Here is a 20,597-nt window from a genome sequence, read left to right on the forward strand (position 1 = left end):
TTCTGTCTTTATTAGTCTGTCTTGTCATCAATGTTTCTGTATAACTTGTGTATTTGTTGCCCCAGGGCTCCCTTGTAAAAGAGATTTGAATATCTCAGTGGGACATCACCTGGTAAAATAAAGGATAAATAAATAAAATAAAACTGTCGCCCTGGCAGTTGGAATCAGTCCAAATGGCACAAAGGAGTTCACTAAAATATTCATAGGGACACATTTGTCTCAAAATATTGATGAGGACTAGTACCTAGCGTCCCCACCTATACTGTCCTACACCCATGGTAATTTTGCATTCCTATGTATTTTTTATTCTATATCCATTCCCATCAGCTCTCATTCTATTCTACCAGGTACAAAACATTGATAATAGCCCAAATTGCTGAATTGGATTGAATTACTGATTCAATTCACACCTCGTTTCAACTTGATATGATGCTAGGTTACGGGGACGCTGGTGAGACACGCGCTCTGTCTGGCATCATGTTTTTGTTTGTTTTTATGTGTTTTGGTTTGTTTTTATGTAATGTTCTGTTTATTTTTTGTATTTATTTGTCTAGTTAAATGTATTCACTCTTTAGCTTTTGCCCTGCCTCTGACATCCTCCATCCGTAAACGGCGCTGCACTTCACCGTCTGGTCAGAAAGAAAGATTTCTTCACAGGTACACTGGCGATACACCACTCGGTCCGGCATCTTTTGTCCTGTGTGTCATCTGTTATTTTGTAAATTTGTTTTTTTATGTTTTGGTGTCACGGGAACACTGCCGACCAAGCCGCTCCGTCTGGCATCTTTTGTCTTATGTGTAAATGTCTTGTGCGTGCTGATTATTATTATTATTATTTTTACTGTGTGTACTCTGTGAAGCAATCTCGGGTGTTTTGAAAGGCACTATGTAACAAATAAAATGTACTATTATTATTATTATTGTTTCCCGCAAATTTGTTTTGTTTTTCCTCAATGAAAGACAGTTGAATACAAATACAAATAACCAACAACAAAAGAATACTTTATAAAGAACCAACATTTATTTAAGTGTTTTCACATGTAAATGGCTTGTTGAACATGTTGCACTGGTCATGATCAGATCCATGGGCCTGTGATGGGAAAGGCTTCCAAAGTGTGATGTGAATTGGGTAGCTCTAACCATTTCTTTTTCTCTCTTGAGGTTTTTGTTTATGAAGAACACTTTTTGGTCAGGACGTTGTCGAATGTTCTGTGAGTGGAATAGGGGATAGCAGGGGCAAAGCAGATGGAAGGGAGGAGAGGTGTTGTTCCTCATTTAGAAGCGGCGGATGCCACTGGACATCAAGGAGGAGCGAGACATGGACATGCTGCTGCCACCGCCAATGCTGAGGCTGGAGCCACTGCCAATGCCACCACCAATTCCAATGCCCATGCCGGCACCACCATAGCCGAATCCAATGCCATCACCAGCGCCACCACGAAGGGCCAGGCCACCGCCTCCTGCAAAACATTTGATTCAGTTAAATGCAAGAGCAGCAAAAAGAGAGTGCAGCCAACACAGTGTTATTCATTTCCTGGATTCTTATGCAGTCCTGAAATGAGGAATTCTACCTACCACCAGCAGCGGAGCTCTCCTGAACATGAACGGTTGCAGAGGCACCACCAATTCTGTGGAAAGGATGATGGATTATTAACAATGGCCACGTAATTTGGTGTTGGAAATTATACAAATTTACTGATTATACGGATAATTAGTATGTGCACTATGTTGGATATGTTTACCTGGACTCCTCTCCTTCCAGCAGTTTCCTGTAGGTGGCGATCTCAATGTCGAGGGCCAGTTTGACGTTCATCAGCTCCTGGTACTCGCGCACCTGGCGGGCCATGTCCTGCTTGGCGTTCTGGAGGGCCACCTCGAGGTCCCTGATGCGCAGCCTGGCATCGTTCACTGCCAGCCCACCACGCTCCTCAGCCTCTGCGATCTGGGCCTCAAGGCTGGCGCGCTGCATCATTACAAAGAAGCGTAAGTCCGTCAAGTGGAGGTTTGTTGATGATGGAATATTTGGTGGGGAGAGCAAAAGTGAAGTTAACTCACTTGTCCTTTGACTGACTCAATCTCGCTTGTGAGACGGCTGATCATGCGGTTGAGTTCTGCGATCTCTAATTTGGTTGCGTGCAGATCATCACCATATTGACCAGCAGAGGACTGCATCTCTTCAAACTGTTGAAGACCAAACAATGTTAATATGGAGGTTCTAGTTACAGCCAATTTCAAAAATCAATACCCTGCATTGATAAAGTACTGAGCGCTAGTGCCACCCCAATGCACTCACCTTGGCCTTGTACCAGCCCTCAGCCTAAGAACGGCTGCGGTTGGCGATGTCTTCGTACTGAGCACGCACTTCAGCCACAATGGAGTCCATGTCCAGAGTACGGCTGTTGTCCATCTCCACAATAGCAGTGGTGTCCTTGACCTGTCCCTGCAGCTCACGCAGCTCCTGAGTGAGGAAGGGAAAAACAAATATGAAGGTTCCGTATGAGCTTGAGAACACTGCAAGTGCAATTTGGACCCTGTGGATGAAGTATGACCAACTCTCACCTCCACATAGATGGCCCTGAGGAAGTTGATCTCATCCTGAAGGGCATCAACCTTGGCCTCCAGTTCCACCTTGGTCATGTAGGCAGCATCAACATCCTAAAGAGGGATGAAAGAATGGGTAAGTCTGCAGGTTCAGAGGTCATAGCTGCAATGGAAGATCGTGGGTAGATCATTTCTGTTTTACCTTCTTCAGCAGAACAAACTCATTCTCCGCTGTGGCACGCTTGTTGATTTCCTCTTCATATCTACAGAAATGGACAAGAGGGTGGTCAGTCATACAGTAGTGGGAAACTGAAACATTCCCTTTATGACTGGTGGTAGACGGTGACCAATGTCCATAAATAATTGAGGCACTCACTTCAGCTTGAAGTCCTCAACCAGACCCTGCATGTTCCTCAGCTCTCCCTCCAGCTTGACCTTCTCGTTGCCCAGGCCGTCGAGCTGTCTGCGCAGGTTGCCGATGTAGGCCTCGAACATGGAGTCGATGTTGGAGCGCACGGTGGTCTGGTCCTGGAGAAGACTCCACTTGGTCTCCAGCATCTTGTTCTGCTGTTCCAGGAAGCGCACCTGTGGGAATAAAATTAAACATCATTAGAGCAGTTAAACTGACACAAATTATTAAGAGATGAGAAAATATATCATGTAAAATTAACAAAAAACTTAACACATATTTCACATATTCTAATCATCTGCAAAGACATGTTAAAGGTCCATAATTTAAATACTGTGAAGGAATTGGGCATTCTTTTCAGAGTAGAATTGGAGCCATTTTGTTTTTTTGCAGATGCTACCTGCTAACTACGGACCCCGGATATGTCTTTGGGAAAAAAAAAAATAAGTTGTGGCCACGAAATAGCAATTCGTTCCCACAAAATAATAAGTTGTGGCCACAAAATAGCAATTCGTTCCCACAAAGTACTAATTTGTGGCCATGAAATATTAATTCGTTCCCACAAAATAGTAATTCGTTCCCACGAAATAGGTAATTTGTTCCCACGAAATAGGTAATTTGTGGCCACGAAATATTAATTCGTTCCCACGAAATAGTAATTTGTGGCCACGAAATAGGTAGGCCTATAGGCTGTGCACTGGACAGCTGGATGAGCAAATCAAGCGCAACTCCTCAAACAGGAACAGTCGCCACACATATTCACACACATTTTGGATTGCCATTATTTTTAGTCCAAAATACTTATGCATTCAATGTAAATATCCTTAAACTGTAACACTTCAATGCTTCATATAATGTATCTTTAGCTTTGTGCTTGTTAGGATTCCATCTGGGCTAGTCCACGCCGCCCCACTGGACACTTTGTGTATTGCCGGTCATGTTGTTTTCCCCTTGTGTTTCTGACCCCACCCTGGCCTGCCTAGTCACCTCCTGCATTGTATTTAGCTTTCCCATCAGATTCTTGTCTCACCTGGTTCTGTTTATGGTCTGATCATGGTCTTCGGCCTATTTTCTCTCTCTTATCGAAATTCAATAATATAATAGTTCTAATATAATTGTTTAGTATGATAACCTGATGATGATGCCTCTCGCTAATAATGAATTCCTCCAATGCCAGGCTTTTCAAAATGTCTTTGTATTTCATTCCCAGCCTAAAATAGCACTCTACCATATCCCTGTCCATTGTGTGACAGCGACTGTTCCTGTTTGAGGAGTTAAGCTTGATTTGCTCATCCAGCTGTCCAGTGCACAGCCTATAGGCCTACCTATTTCGTTGGCCACAAATTACTATTTCGTAGGAACAATTAATATTCGATGGCCACAAATTACCTATTTAGATTGGCCACAAATTACCCTATTTCGTTGGAACAATTAATATTTCGTTGGCCACAAATTAGTACTTTGTGGGAACGCAATTGCTATTTTTATTACAACTTATTATTTTGTGGGAACGAATTGCTATTTTGTGGCCACAACTTATTATTTTTTTCCCATGACATATCTGGGGCTCCGTAGCTAACAGAAGCCTGCTATACAAGAAGACAGATGTCCACTGATGTGTTTGAAATGTCATTTTGATAGAGGAGATATGTGCATTAACTTTGAAATTGAATTCAAAAACTATATATATTTTTCAGAGCTGGCTGACACGGATGGATGTACTGTAACTAGGAGTCCTTCAAAATAGATTTCCTTGATATGACCTATGTTATTACATACGCAAAAAGCATTTGACAAAAACCATAAGCAAAGTGAAACCTTGTAAAAAATATCTATATTTTTCTTGTATGAGTTTTTTTTTAATGTTGCCTTTCATGAAAGGCTTGGAAGAGGGACACACCCAAGTTGAGGTGCCAGCCAGGGGGGTTATTAGATTAAAAAATGTAGAGTAGCTGCACTCTGATCTTTTTTTCAATATTTATTTAACCTTTTCGACACACAGCCTTTATCAAGGTTTTGTCAACGTTGCCTTTCATGAAAAAAGTTTCTAAGAATAGTTTTAAAACATCTAAACAGAATCTCTTATGAGTGATTGAACCCTTCAGTCAGTGCTGCCATGGGAATAGGCAGATGACTTGATCACCGCCCTTATTTAGACAGGGGCTGCAGTCATAGGATCTCTCCTAGAGTTTCAAACCCCCCACTCCACACAGCCACACATATTCACACACATTTTGGATTGCCATTATTTTAGTCCAAAATACTTATGCATTCAATGTAAATATCCTTAAACTGTAATACTTCAATGCTTCATATAATGTATCTTTAGCTTTGTGCTTGTTAGGATTCCATCTGGGCTAGTCCACGCCGCCCCACTGGACACTTTGTGTATTGCCGGTCATGTTGTTTTCCCCTTGTGTTTCTGACCCCACCCTGGCCTGCCTAGTCACCTCCTGCATTGTATTTAGCTTTCCCATCAGATTCTTGTCTCACCTGGTTCTGTTTATGGTCTGATCATGGTCTTCGGCCTATTTTCTCTCTCTTATCGAAATTCAATAATATAATAGTTCTAATATAATTGTTTAGTATGATAACTCTGTTATGATAAACAAAAAATGTGGGATGATTTGTGTGACAACTATCACGCATCACAGCAAAGCACAGATTTTAAAAAGTTACTGAGAAATCGACACGGACCTGCACAATCTTGTCATGATTGTTTTATCATCCCACAAAGTGTTTTCCTGTTATGTGAAGCAACTGGAAGAACACAGTACTGGTTATTACTGCTCTTAGTGACTTAGTGAGAACTCTTAGTGAGAACACAAGCAACATTCTTTCAGATGATGGATTGAGTACATACTAATGAGCACAGAGGAATGATGTTATCCCCTCTTGCCTATGCCTGACTCTGAAAATCACACTGACCTTGTCAATAAAGGAGGCGAAGCGGTTGTTGAGGGACTTGATCTGCTCCTTCTCCTGGGTGCGGACGGTCTGGATGGTGGGATCGATGTCCAGATTCAGGGGGGCGAGCAGGCTCTGGTTGACGGTGACAGCTGTGATGGCGGGTGCCACGAAGCCACCACCTCCACCACCCATGCTCAGTCCGAAGCCAGCACCACCAGCTCCAAGACCTATGCCTCCACCCCCGAGGGCCAGACCGCCTCCACCCAGAGCCAGGCCTCCAGCACCACCACCTCCCAAGGCCAGGCCTCCAGCACCACCACCTCCCAAGGCCAGGCCGCCGCCACCAACAGAGCGCCTCATGGACACAGAGCTCATGCAGCTGCCACCAATGGAACCTGCCAGGGCGGACTGGCTGGAGAAGCTCCTCCTGATGCTGCCACTGCTGCTGAAGCCACCGCCACTCATGCTGCCACCGCTGCTGAAGCTGGATGAGGAGATCCTGACACTCATGGTTGCTGTTGAGAGCTTAGGGAGGGCTAGGAAGGAGTCGGAGCAGGTGAGTCCACTAAGAGGAGAGATGTCCCTCTGAGTGTCTTGCTGCTGGTGTGACCCCTCTTTATACTGTGAAGAGAGAGGGCTGGCTCTCACCTGAGACCTGCTCTCCCTCCTCCACTGAATTAGGACATTCCCCCGCAAGCTCACTTACCTGCAGGGGATGCAGGCAGCCATGTGATTGGTGGAGAGGGCCAAATCTGAGAGGCATCCAGCACATTCAGGTCAGGTGAAGACACTTAGATAAAGTCAGCAAGACCCTGAGGAGTTTCAGGGACAGGTGGAATGGCAGTCATATTCTCACTGTGCTTAATCCCTACAACCATTTACATAGATGCCTGATAGCACATTTCTCAGATGGTTTTTAGTTAAGTCTTTAGTCTCCGGTATGTTTGAAGGAGGGAGAATAGGAACAGGTGGAATGGATTGTAAGACCAACCTTTTTGCATACCTAAATCAGTGAAACATTTTCAATATTGACAAAAGCCATTGTAATCACAGTCCCCCAGGTAGGCTACATAATACAAACATTGAACTGGAAAGTCACCATTTTAGCTGCCATTTGGCTTCAGTTCTGGTCACCCTGCTGAGGGCCTAACTCACTCCTGGGCCTCTCCTGGACCATGGGGAAATACCTGGACTCTAACTGTCAAATGAGAAATGATGTCTGGTATCATATTAAAAGGTCTCTATGCGAGAAATACCACATTGAAGAACATTAAAGTTCTTCTCTCCCTTCTATCTTACCTCTTGTCTTGGGCTGATTATAGGCGCTGCTCTCTGCCCTGCTTACTCTTCTGGAGAAGGCCTTGCTCTCTCTGCCCCCCTCTCTTTCTCTCTCTCTCTCTCTCTCCTTTCTTTATTTTTTTTTTCCTCTTTATATTTGATGTATTGTTTTATCGTTAGTTATCTACAAGTCTCCTCCAAGTGACAATTACATTATACACAATGCTGACAATGCTGAGAACAATAAACATCCTTCTTTATCTTGCTTACATCAACCCTCTATATGACTTAATAGGAATATTAATTTAAAAAAAATCAAACACCTTTGATTTTAAGTCTATTTAGGCCTTAAATAAATGTCCTGAGCTCACTCTCCAAAATTGACCTTTGACCTTTATTTTGGGGTACCGTCATAACTGGGGACAGGGATTTTGCCCCAGCTGTGGCCCAGGGGCTCCATAGCACCCCCCTTATGTCACTGAGTCTTGTGGTCAGCAAATAACTTTACACCCACACACATAAATTGGTAGGGATGTGGACCTCCCTAAGAAGAACAGAAGAGGATGGGGTTCATGTCCCAACCCCCACTCCCCATATGTACATTTGCCGCATGCATCACATGTGACTGCATTGTTGGATTCCGAAATGTCACAGGTCGCAGACTGCAGACATTTCTTTTTTGGTGAAGCACAGGTGAAAATCACACTGCACTTCACTCATATTTGGCCAGGGCAGTTGTCCTTTTTTCATCTGCCTCGCTTTTCAGTGTAATAAGGTCAGTAGGCAGTGCTATCCTTCCTGCCAGCACATTTCCACCCTGTTAGGCTATGCCTATAATATCAAATATATAATATTTTTCACCCTGTTGTGTTCCACCCTGTTGCATGCCAACAATAACATAAAATATTTTCAGCCACTGAGCTTGGCCAACATGCATTCTTCATATACTATATCAAGTCAAGTCGGCTTTATTGTCAGTTTCTTTACATGCACTGGTCATACAAAGAATTGAAATTTTGTTTCTTACTTTCCCATGCAGACATATACATACTTTAAATACAGACATAGACATACTTTAGACATAGACATAGCCATAGACAATAAACATTAAATTAAAGTGTGAGACTGAAATATAGAACATATTCTTTGTATACCAGTGCATGGACATATATAAAAAACCAAACACAGCTACTGGTGTTGTATATTTAGCATAGTCTACTTCTACATGAAGTTTAAACAAGTGCTTGTGCCTCCCCATGACTATATTCTAACATTAATATGCATCGTGTCCAGTAATTTCAAAGTGTGGGGCAGGCTTGATGTGCACAGATACAGAACAGGAAGGCCCTCCAGCGCAGTTAACACAGCTAAGAGGGATCATTGTGCCCTCCTGCAGGACATTTACCCACCAGCCTCACCCAAAAGCACTAATGATTGTCAAGGACACAACCCACCCTGCACTGGCTGGTGGGTGGGGGGGGCTGTCAGTGATGGGAGAGTGGGTAGATTGTTCAGCATCCTGATTGCTTGGTGGATGAAGCTACTTGCAAGTCTGGTGGTGCGGGAGCGGAGGCTCCTGTACCTCTTTCCAGAGGGCAAGAAGCTGAACAGTTCGTGTGCAGGGTGGGTTGTGTCCTTGACAATCATTAGTGCTTTGCGGGTGAGGCGGGTGGTGTAAATGTCCTGCAGGGAGGGGAGTGGTGCTCCAATGATCCTCTTAGCTGTGTTAACAATGCGCTGGAGGGTCTTCCTGTTCTGTATCTGTGCAGCTTCCGCCCCACACTGATGCTGCTGGACACGATGCTTTCGATGTTCCCTCTGTAGAATGTAGTCATGACGGGAGGCGTGGCACTTGCCTTCTTCAATTTGCGCAAGAAGTAGAGGCGCTGCTGGGCTTTCTTCGCCAGTGATGCTGTGTTGGTGGTCCAGGAGAGGTCGTCGCTGATGTGCACCCCCAGAACATCCCGGGAGGTGGGGTTTTCTGTGGGTGAGTGTCATTTTGTGCTTCAAAACGGGCGGAAAAACTGTTCAGGTCATTTAGCAGAGAGGTGTTGTTCTCATGGCGCAGGCTTGTAGTCAGTGATGGCCTGTATGCCCTGCCACAGGCTCTGTGCATCTCTGCTGTCTTTGAAGTGTGTTGTTATTTTGTCTGTGTAATCCTTTTTTGCCTTTCTGATGCCCTGGGACAGGTTAGCCCTCGCTGTTCTTAGGCCAGCTACATCTCCAGCTCTGAAGGCTTTGTCTCTGGCCCTCAGCAGTCTGTGGACGTCTCCTGTCAGCCATGGCTTCTGGTTGGCCCGAGTGGTGATGTGTTTTATTTCTGTAACATCATTGATGCATTTGGTGATGTAGGAGGTCACAGTGTCTGTGTATTCCTCAATGTCAATGTGGTTGCTGTGCGTGGCAGCTGTTTTGAAAATATCCCAGTCTGTTGTTTCAAAGCAGTCCTGAAGTTGTGAGACGGCCCCCTCCGGCCACACTCTCACCTCCTTCAGAACTGGTTTGGTGACTTTTGCTCTTTGCCTGTATCGGGGCAGCAGCAGGATGCTAATGTGGTCTGACTGCCCGATGTGGGGGAGGGGTTTGGCTTTGTAGGCTTCTTTCTGTGGGGTGTAAACAAGGTCCAGGGTGTTTTGTCCTCTTGTTGGGAAGTTTGTATATACTGTTCTGACAAAATAAAAACATCAAATACAACTAGAAATGCAATTCTGAAGAATTACACAAGGAGATGCAATCTGTTGGCTGGAGTATGGTGGGGCTATTGAGCTGGCTGGTAGCTGGTTGGTAGTGTAATTGTGATACCTGCAAAGGTGCTTTTGGAGTAACCAAATTTGAAGCTTGTGTGACAAGGCGTTCTTGAGATATCGCGTTCAATGATCGTTTCTCAAAGTCAAGGATGGGTCCTTCAAAGCCGCTCTTTCAATGATGTTACGTCATCGAATCCCGCCAAGCACTGTTCCAATGTCAAGGGTGCTTTAAAATTCTATCAAGTACTGAGTCCTTCGTTCGGAGATTTGTCCCATCTGATTGCTCGTCTTTTTTGCCGTTGCCTTCGCTGTCAATCTCTGTTGTCTGTTCTCCAAAGCCAAAGATCATTTACACTTCACAAACTTTAAAGCTGATTTCCTCAAAACTTGTTTTTTTGCTGAGATGAAGATAGCTTTCACATTTTGGCCAATATCTCTGGGTTGGCTAAACGGAATTGAACAAATGACCCAGTTTTTGCACGCCCCATATCTCAAAAAGTATAAACTTCTCAAAAATGAAAAACGGATAGGCTGGTAAAGTCTTGGAAGATACAGAACGGATGCAAGATATCAGCCCCTCACCTGGCTGATCTCTCCATACGGGAGATGCAAGATATCAGCCCCTCATCTGGCTGAGAGGGAAGAGGCTGGTGCACTCATTGGCTGCCTCTAGCGTGTTCAGAATCCTCTCAATCTTCTCATAGTTGTTAGGACTAAGCTGTGGAGAAATGCAGTTAGGCAAGTGGTGTACACACTTTTTTGATAATAGCTTCTCTGGTGATAAAATGATAAAGTTACCCAGTGCAACCTGAATGTTTAGCTGTGAACATTACGTATATAAAGATGTCAGTGAACAAATACATTCAGACATAACTGAATTGCACAATCAAGGGTTGCCTTTTATCTCATTTGCATACACTGGGGAAAAGTGCACTTTCACCCTCAGGCAAAGATTTAAAACATACCTCAGACTAAAGACTAAACTAAAAGACATTTGAGAAATGTGCTATCAGGCATCTAAGCACAGTGAAAATATGACTGCTGTTCCACCTGTACCCCTCAGGGTCTTGCTGACTTTATCTAAGTGTCTGCACCTGACCTGAATGTGCTGGATGCCTCTCAGATTTGGCCCTCTCCACCAATCACATGGCTGCCTGCATCCCCTGCAGGTAAGTGAGCTTGCGGGGGAATGTCCTAATTCAGTGGAGGAAGGAGAGCAGGTCTCAGGTCAGAGCCAGTCCTCTCTCTTCACAGTATAAAGAGGGGTCACACCAGCAGCAAGACACTCAGAGGGACATCTCTCCTCTTAGTGGACTCACCTGCTCCGACTCCTTCCTAACCCTCCCTAAGCTCTCAACAGCAACCATGAGTGTCAGGATCTCCTCATCCAGCTTCAGCAGCGGTGGCAGCATGAGTGGCAGTGGCTTCAGCAGCGGTGGCAGCATCAGGAGGAGCTTCTCCAGCCAGTCCGCCCTGGCAGGTTCCATTGGTGGCAGCCGCATGAGCTCTGTGTCTCTGTGTCCATGGCCATGGGAGGTGGTGGTGCTCTGTTGGGTGGAGGCGGTCGGCCCTTGGTGGTGGAGGCATGGGTCTTGGAGCCTGGCCATGGGAGGTGGTGGTGCTGGAGGATTCCTCTGTGCTTATTAGTATGTACTCAATCCATCATCTGAAAGGATGTTGCTTGTGTTCTCACTAAGAGTTCTCACTAAGTCACTAAGAGCAGTAATAACCAGTACTGTGTTCTTCCAGTTGCTTCACATAGCAGGAAACACTTTGATGGATGATAAAACAATCATGACAAGATTGTGCAGGTCCGTGTCGTTTTGTCTCAGTAACTTTTTAAAATCAGTTTTTTTTTTTTTGAATCTCTTTGCTGGCAAGTGGGATAGAGTGATAGTTGTCACACGAATCACCCCACATTTTTTGCTGGTCAAATGTGACCGATTGATCATTATTTTCTCTCAAAAATATTGTTAACTTATTCTGACTATCATGATGAGGCTCCTTGACTTTGTTAATACAGGGCATCTGAAATTTTGATAATTTTTATAACAATTTGAGTCTGTTATTAAACTTTAGAACACCCATGTGTATTGCCGGTCAAAAATGACCGGCCATTAGAAATGAATGGGTGAGAAAATGGTCAATGTATAAAATTGAGTCCAGGCACATACTTATTGATCAGATGGATCTGTGCTGTATATGTGCTTCTGTACATTAAAACACACACACAAACACACCCTCACTCCCCCTCTTTGAACCTTTCTCCTTTCTCCTTTGAACTCCACTGGAACCTTTCCCCAATAGAATCTTCCCCTTTCTGACTTGCATGAGCTCAGGTCAGTGAGGCAGTGAGGTTATATCCAATAGAACACAAGTTGATACAAAGGTCTATCACAACATTACATGATAACATGATGTGTGTTACTATGGATTTATAACAATTTACAATGCAGCGGTCATTTTTGACCGGGAACACCAAACTAGAAAACATAAAATGAACACAACAATGCATGAATATTTTGGACTAAAAATTACGGCAATCCAAAATGTGTGTGAATATGTGTGGCTGTGTGGAGTGGGGGGTTTGAAACTCTTGTCTGGAGGAGAGATCCTATGACTGCAGCCTCTGTCTAAATAAGGGCGATGATCAAGTTATCTGCCCATTCCAATGGCAGCACTGACTCTCTGGCTCTCTGACTCCAAATGGGAGATGTGGATGAATGCCTGCTTGCATTATTTTTTGCACTTTTGTGAGCACAATTTACTAAATCGTGCACACATTTTACTACATAGTGTGCTCATTTTACAAAATTGTGCTCTGATTTAAATTGTTTGCAAAAAAAATAGTAAAATATGTGCACGATTTACTAAATTGAGCGCACAATATAATAAAATGAGACCACAATTTAGTATAACTAGAATGCTATGTAGTAAAACGAGCACAAAATTTACTAAATTGTGCACTCAATCTATTTAAATGAGATCACAACTGAATAAAATGAGTGCACAATTTACTAATATGAGCACACATTCTCTCATTATACAAAAATATCTTGCAATGACACCTTCTGGGCTCCATATATATTTCCTGTGTCATGATGACATTTCAAAACCATCAGCAGACATCTGTCTTGTATAGCAGGGTTCTGTTAGCAGCTAGCATCTACAGGAAAATAAAATGGCTGCTATTTCAACTCCAATTCAACATTTGTCTATGTAGATTAGGATATGTGAAACCTGTTTTTAGGTTTTTCTTAATTTTGCATTGTATTTTGTCTCATCTCTGAAGAATCAGCGTCAGTCTAACTGATCTAATGATGTTTAATTTTATTCCCACAGGTGCGCTTCCTGGAACAGCAGAACAAGATGCTGGAGACCAAGTGGAGTCTTCTCCAGGACCAGACCACCGTGCGCTCCAACATCGACTCCATGTTCGAGGCCTACATCGGCAACCTGCGCAGACAGCTCGACGGCCTGGGCAACGAGAAGGTCAAGCTGGAGGGAGAGCTGAGGAACATGCAGGGTCTGGTTGAGGACTTCAAGCTGAAGTGAGTGCCTCAATTATTTATGGACATTGGTCACCGCCTACCACCAGTCATAAAGGGAATGTTTCCAGTTTCCCACTACTGTATGACTGACCACCCTCTTGTCCATTTCTGTAGATATGAAGAGGAAATCAACAAGCGTGCCACAGCGGAGAATGAGTTTGTTCTGCTGAAGAAGGTAAAACAGAAATGATCTACCCACGATCTTCCATTGCAGCTATGAGCTCTGAACCTGCAGACTTACCCATTCTTTCATCCCTCTTTAGGATGTTGATGCTGCCTACATGGTCAAGGTGGAACTGGAGGCCAAGGTTGATGCCCTTCAGGATGAGATCTACTTCCTCAGTGCCGTCTATGAGGAGGTGAGAGTTGGTCATACAATCCACAGGGTCCAAATTTCACTTGCAGTGTTCTCAAGCTCATACGGAACCTTCACATTTATTTTCCCTTCCTCACTCAGGAGCTGCGTGAGCTGCAGGGACAGATCAAGGACACCTCTGCTATTGTGGAGATGGACAACAGCCGTACTCTGGACATGGACTCCATTGTGGCTGAAGTGCGTGCTCAGTACGAAGACATCGCCAACCGCAGCCGTGCCGAGGCTGAGGGCTGGTACAAGGCCAAGGTGAGTGCATTGGAGTGGCACTAGCGCTCAGTACTTTATCAATGCAGGGTATGTTATTGAAATGTGCACAGATTAGGACCTTCATGCTAACATCTCTTGGTCTTCAACAGTTTGAGGAGATGCAGTCTTCTGCTGGCAAATATGGTGATGACCTGCGCGCAACCAAGTCAGAGATCGCAGAGCTCAACCGCATGATCAGCCGTCTCTCAAGCGAGATTGAGTCAGTCAAAGTACAGGTGAGTTAACCTTAATTTTTGCTCTCCCCACCAAATATTCCATCATCAACAAAGCTCCACTTGACTGACTTACATTCCTCTGTTGTGATGCAGCGTGCCAGCCTTGAGGCCCAGATTGCAGAGGCTGAGGAGCGTGGTGGGCTGGCAGTGAAGGATGCAAAGCTCCGCATCAGGGACCTCGAGGAGGCCCTCCAGAAAGCCAAACAGGACATGGCCCACTTGTGAGGAGCTGATGAACGGCCAAACTGGCCCTCGACATTGAGATCGCCACCTACAGGAAACTGCTGGAAGGAGAGGAGTCCAGGTAAACATATCCAACATAGTGCACATACTAATTATCAGTATAATCAGTAAATTGGTATAAGGCGGACAATTCTTAAGTAAATGTACTCAAGTAGGCTACTGTACTTAAGCACATTTTCAAGTATCTTTACTTTACTTAAGTATTATTTTTTTTGGAAACTTGTGACTTTCACTTCACTACATTTTGAAGACAAATATTGTACTTTTGACTCCACTACATTTTAAATGCTAGCATTAAGTAAGACATTGGGTTTGAAGAGATTTTGCAATTATGTGATCATACTGTTGTGTTGTCTTAATTTTGTCAATTACTGAATATGACCATGGCAGTGGTAGGTAATGCAGAGAATTCTTTGTGACGTTCACCATACATCTCCTTTTAAAGGGACAACAGGCAAGCCTGATGCTTTTTCTCTACGAAACTCCCCCTCGCTCGGTCTGAAGCTCTTTTCCTTTTCTTTGCATCTTCCGTCAAGGGTTTTCGCTGCTTCTTCGCCGGCTCTGCCATTATACATATGTTTGCAACAATAACATAGCGTTTCGTTAGCCTCCCTCTGTGCTGTGGATGCAGGATGTAAACTGATCCTGCTTCGGGTCGGGAAAATGATACACTGAACTTGTAAGCGGGATATTCTTCCTACAGGCAGTAGGGGCGAGAGTCTTCATTCAGCCCTGTAATGAGTCATTTAACCATATACCGACTTTTACTTAAGATGAGTAATTAACACCTAAAAACGTTGCCTGGTGTCCCTTTAACTCGGCCTACATGTTAAATAAGTCACTATGAACTCACACAAGGGATTTTTTCAGAGCTCCAACCTCAACACCACGCATGTTGATTTGTTTACAAGCCAAAGGATAGGACCCAGAAATTATATTTTTGTAAAAGTCATGTTGATTGACTAGGTAATAAACTTGATTCAATAAGGCTGGCATCCTAGTGCAAATGGTCATTCTCCCAAGTAATTCATTTACTATGACTTCAGAACAATTAAAAAAACGTACATACCAGTAATTATGCTTATGAACAAAAAAAACCTGTTCATTTTACCTGTTGTTTGAGGTCACTAAGACCATCAATAGGAAAAAAAGCAAGAAAATTGGGTACAACGATGGTCAATATTGTACCACATTTTCTTGCTCTTTTTCCTACCAACAGCACGGTGGCCTTGAACCACAGGGCTATAGGATGAAAATGGGCAGTTTTGCTTTTTCACTCAGCAAAATAGTGACCAACCAAAGAACGTGCATTTCATATCAGTTTAAGTCTGTGGCCTCTGCATCACTGACAAAATTAACATTATACAACACATCACTAGAGAAATACTTTGTACTTTGAATACTTCAGTATTTTTTAAAAACAAGTACTTGCATACTTTCACTTAAGTAAAAATTTGACTAGGCAACTTTCACTTGCAGTGGAGTAATGTTTGACTAGGAATATTTATACTTTGACTTAAGTAAAGAAATTGAGTACTTCGTCCACCTCTCTTAATAATCCATCATCCTTTCCACAGAATTGGTGGTGCCTCTGCAACCGTTCGCGTTCAGGAGAGCTCCGCTGCTGGTGGTAGGTAGAATTCCTCATTTCAGGACTGCATAAGAATCCAGGAAATGAATAATACTGTGTGTTGTCTGCACAGACTTTTTGCTGCTCTTGCATTTAACTGAATCAAATGTTTTGCAGGAGGCGGTGGCCTGGCCCTTCGTGGTGGCGCTGGTGATGGCATTGGATTCGGCTATGGTGGTGCCGGCATGGGCATTGGAATTGGTGGTGGCATTGGCGGTGGCTTCAGCCTCAGCATTGGCGGTGGCAGCAGCATGTCCATGTCTCGCTCCTCCTTGATGTCCAGTGGCATCCGCCGCTTCTAAATGAGGAACAACACCTCTCCTCCCTTCTATCTGCTTTGCCCCTGCTATCCCCTATTCCACTCACAGAACATTCGACAACGTCCTGACCAAAAAAGTGTTCTTCATAAACAAAAACCTCAAGAGAGAAAGATGCCAGAAATGGTTAGAGCTTCTCGATTCACATCACACTTTGGAAGCCTTTACCATCACAGGCCAATGGATCTGCAACAAGCCATGTACATGTCATGTGAAAACACTAAATAAATGTTGGTTCTTTATGAAGTATTTTTTTGTTGTTGGTTATTTGTTTTTGTATTCAATTGTCTTACATTGAGGAAAAAAAAAACAAATCTGGGGAAAACAAGGTGTGAATTCAATCAGTTATTCAATCCAATTCAATTCAGCAATATTGGGGTATTATCAATGTTTTGCACTGGGTAAAAGAGAATGAGAGCTGATGGGAAAAGACTGAGAATAAAAATACATGGGAATGCAATGGTATCAAACAAAAATATGAAATCATACGAAAATCACTTTAAAGGTACACTAAGATTTTCACCTTAATATAGCCTTTACAAAGCCAATTTGATAGTAATCAAACTTGTAATAGTAAACAAACTTGTAATAGGCAAACTGTTCACCTACAGTAGCATACAGCAAAGACGTAGTGAGTTGCTGCCCGACAAATCTCGTGAGAATCGTGAAACATTACCTTGTCAGTAGATATAGCTCTTTGGAGATAGTTTTAGCCTGTTGTTAATCCTTCACCTCCACAACAAAAGCATTTTCATTGTGTACAGGGGGGGATAAGTCACGAGAAGTTTGCTGTTTACAACTGCAGAGTAAAACAGAAATATATCGCCACTCTAGAGAGGGCTCTACAGTCACCAAAAATACCGGACCTGCATAGTTTACCTGCATAGTTTACCTTTAAATGCACAAAATTATGGGGATCCAAAAAAAAGAGATGAACACTAAAGTATTGATATCTAAAGCAAGCTGAGAATAAATGAAGATGTTTGGGGGGGGCATGTATAGGACATGTTGGGCTAACACTGCATAAGAATCCAGAAAATAAATAGTGCTGCGTTTTGTCTGCTCTCTCTTTTGATGTATCCCTCTCCTGGGCCATCTGGAACCACAAGGGAATGTGTCATAGACTGCACAAGAGAAGCCAAGGCTTTTATGTAGCATCTAATGTTGCGCAATCAAATTCCTGAAATTCCTTGTCAGATATAATTGGTCTAAGGTCACGTCTCATGAATAATATTTAAAAATCTCATAACAGAATATATGTTCAAAGCATTTTATTTGCAATTACACAACTTTCATGGATTATTGATTAAGAAAGACAGATACAGAAATACTTTAATAATGACTCCCCCCAGAGCAGAGACAGAGAAATTATATTTTTAGAATAATATATGTATATAAAATGTATGCATGTATGTGTATATGTGAATGATGTTTGTATGGCTGTTGTAACACTAATTTCCCTCTGGAGATGAATAAAGTATATCTACATCTATCTATCTATCTATCTATCTATCTATCTAATTATTCCACATTGTTTAGTGTAGTTTAGTGGTCTTTTGATATGAGGATGATTCAATTATAGTCTTCAATGAAAAAAGTTTGTTTGTTATACGATTTCAAATTAATGGACTCAAGACGATGTGTGTATGCTTCTAGGTAGGCTATAATGCTTTACGGCATTTTAAAAGGTGAGATATAAAACATCACAGTAATAAATTGACATAATATAGAAACTTAAACCCATCTTGAAAACAAAAATAGACCAAACCTAAAAACTGCAGTGGTGACATTAAGTTGCGCTATGTTGCAGTCTCCCAGGGGACCTGAAAAACAACCGTACATACACTATCGGTCAAAAGTTATGCAACCTCTGCTCTTTTATGGTTCCTTAAATGTTTTGTTTATGGTATTATGGTTATGTAGTGTACACAAACATAAATTATTTATAGGCTCTTCCATTTTAGCCTATTGATTCGCAGACTGATGATTATGGCCTACCGAAGTTTATTGTATTTGAGTGTGCTGAGCTAGTTCTTTCTAAAAATTACTTCCTTTTTGAACATAAGTATGATATACCATTTTTCTAAAAAAAGCGTTGGCTCATTTCGCAAATCAGACTTCACATTCTCAAAGCTGTTTTTTCATACTCCATATCATCTTATCACTTCATTTAGGCCGTTTCTCCCTATCTTAGTGCATCACTGCTAACCTGACTCTCGCCAGATGAATTTCGTTCCGCCTAGCTCCACTCATCCATCTGGGATCGATCCATTGGAGTGGTGCTTCAGAAGGCTGGTTCCTTATTAAAAAATCCTTGCATAAGATTGGATAAGCTACTTTGTCAACCATCTATTGACGTGCACTTCAACCACTCCCATGGACGCTTGAGAACAGTCTCACAGTCGCTTCCACACTACGCCACATCTATGAAACTCCCACCCCTCGCCCTGATTGGCTCTACCATACAATCTCGTGCTGAAATCACTCTCAATGGAACCGATCCCAGATGGATGTGAGTGGAGCTAGGCGGAGCTAGGCGGAACAAATTTCATCTGGCGAGAGTCAGGTTACATCACTGCAACTGATTTTGTAAAAATGTATGCTGTTTTTTAAATGTATAATGGCTAATGTCATATACTGTACTAGTTCCCTGCTGAATAGTCCTACCCCATGAAACAAATTGGCCTTATTTTATCGCTTGTGTCATTACATGCAAATGTGTTGAACTAGTTGTCATACTGTAACTAGTCATATTCTAGTCACTAGTCATATTATGTCTAGCTTATATACATATATTTGACCTGACAGACAGGAACGTCAGGATATATAGAAAGATGTACAGTGGTGCACAACTCACACACACACACATGCACACACACACACACACACACACACAAAACACACACACATAAATACACACACACACACACACACACACAGTACACATGCACGTACAGGCACGCATGCACATTGTGGTGCATAATGTAGGAGGACATTTTTACATTTCAGATCTGTGTGTAAGAAAACCATTCTGTATATTTTACTCATGTGCTCTTTTACTTTTGTTTCGCTTTACTTACTTCTTACTTTCGTCCCGGACGAGGCCCCAAACTGTCGTGCTAAAATTCTGGATTGTTCAAAACATTTCTCTGAGACCTATGCCGTGTCGCTAACAAGCGCAGTCTAAAGACACAGAGAAAAGGCAGACTTCTTATAGGATTTGTCAAAGCTTACATCTCCCCTTGTGACATGTCAAATATTCACTGACCACATCACCCAAACTCGTCAACATTACACAAGGATGTATCCCTTAACAACCAGCATCAGTGACATTTCCCCAAACTTCGACCTAACATACATGCAGGCGCCAACCTCCTTGGTGAAGATGGCAGCTCCATCTCAGGGCCCCCTCTATCCAAACCAGCACGTGCTGTAGGCACAATCACCTTGAGAAAGAATGTCACAAATGCTAAACATCTCTCATCATCCCAATTTCAGTTGACTTATACACTTCTATGAAGAACTTAGTAAAAGAGCACATGAGTAAAATATACAGAATACACACATATGGTTTTCTGGCACACAGATCTGAAAGGTTAAAATTTCCTACAACATGCACACACGCAGGAACGCACACACTCGCACGCCCGCACACACATAAACACACACACACACACACACACACACACACACACACACACACACACAGACATGCACGCACACACACACACACACACACACACACACACACACACACACACACACACACACATAAACACACCCACACGCACACACACATATTGTGGACCATTGGGTCTATTTTTAAGTGCATGTCTGCAGTTGCAGCATTGCGAGCTTAGGGAAAAGCCACTTGCTCATGATTTTTTATGTAAAAATAAAAGTGACTCCTTTTTGCTAAGACTTTGTCTTGTAGTCTTTCAGAGTGCAAATGTCAGTTACACTTTACTTGACAGTATTAGGGTTAGGGTTAGAGTTAGGGTTAGGGTTAGAGGTTAGGATTAGGGTTAGGGTTCATGTGTCATGACAGTGTCATATGTTCATGACAGAGTCATGTCACTCTTATGTCGATACTGTCAAGTAAGGTGTTACCCA

At 42.9% G+C, this 20,597-nt stretch overlaps 2 protein-coding genes across 2 annotated transcripts in view; one reads left to right on the forward strand and one right to left on the reverse strand.

Annotated features, from left to right (window-relative positions):
* LOC125293924 (keratin, type II cytoskeletal 8-like) overlaps positions 1-16,689 on the forward strand; it is a 48,416-nt gene extending 31,727 nt beyond the window's left edge. The window contains 9 exon segments of the mRNA XM_048242174.1: positions 13,228-13,436; positions 13,551-13,611; positions 13,700-13,795; positions 13,894-14,058; positions 14,169-14,294; positions 14,388-14,511; positions 14,514-14,598; positions 16,115-16,167; positions 16,285-16,689. Coding sequence (XP_048098131.1) covers positions 13,228-13,436; positions 13,551-13,611; positions 13,700-13,795; positions 13,894-14,058; positions 14,169-14,294; positions 14,388-14,511; positions 14,514-14,598; positions 16,115-16,167; positions 16,285-16,469 — 1,104 coding nt within the window. The 3' untranslated portion in view covers positions 16,470-16,689.
* LOC125293923 (keratin, type II cytoskeletal cochleal-like) lies at positions 1,000-6,456 on the reverse strand. The gene is given in 9 exon segments (XM_048242172.1): positions 1,000-1,460; positions 1,576-1,628; positions 1,743-1,963; positions 2,056-2,181; positions 2,294-2,458; positions 2,560-2,655; positions 2,744-2,804; positions 2,918-3,126; positions 5,879-6,456. Coding segments are annotated over 9 exon segments (1,608 nt in total). The 5' UTR covers positions 6,371-6,456; the 3' UTR covers positions 1,000-1,275.
* Positions 16,690-20,597: the final 3,908 nt, after the last annotated feature.

This window comes from Alosa alosa, chromosome 4, assembly GCF_017589495.1.
Source record: "Alosa alosa isolate M-15738 ecotype Scorff River chromosome 4, AALO_Geno_1.1, whole genome shotgun sequence".
NCBI lineage: Eukaryota > Metazoa > Chordata > Actinopteri > Clupeiformes > Clupeidae > Alosa > Alosa alosa.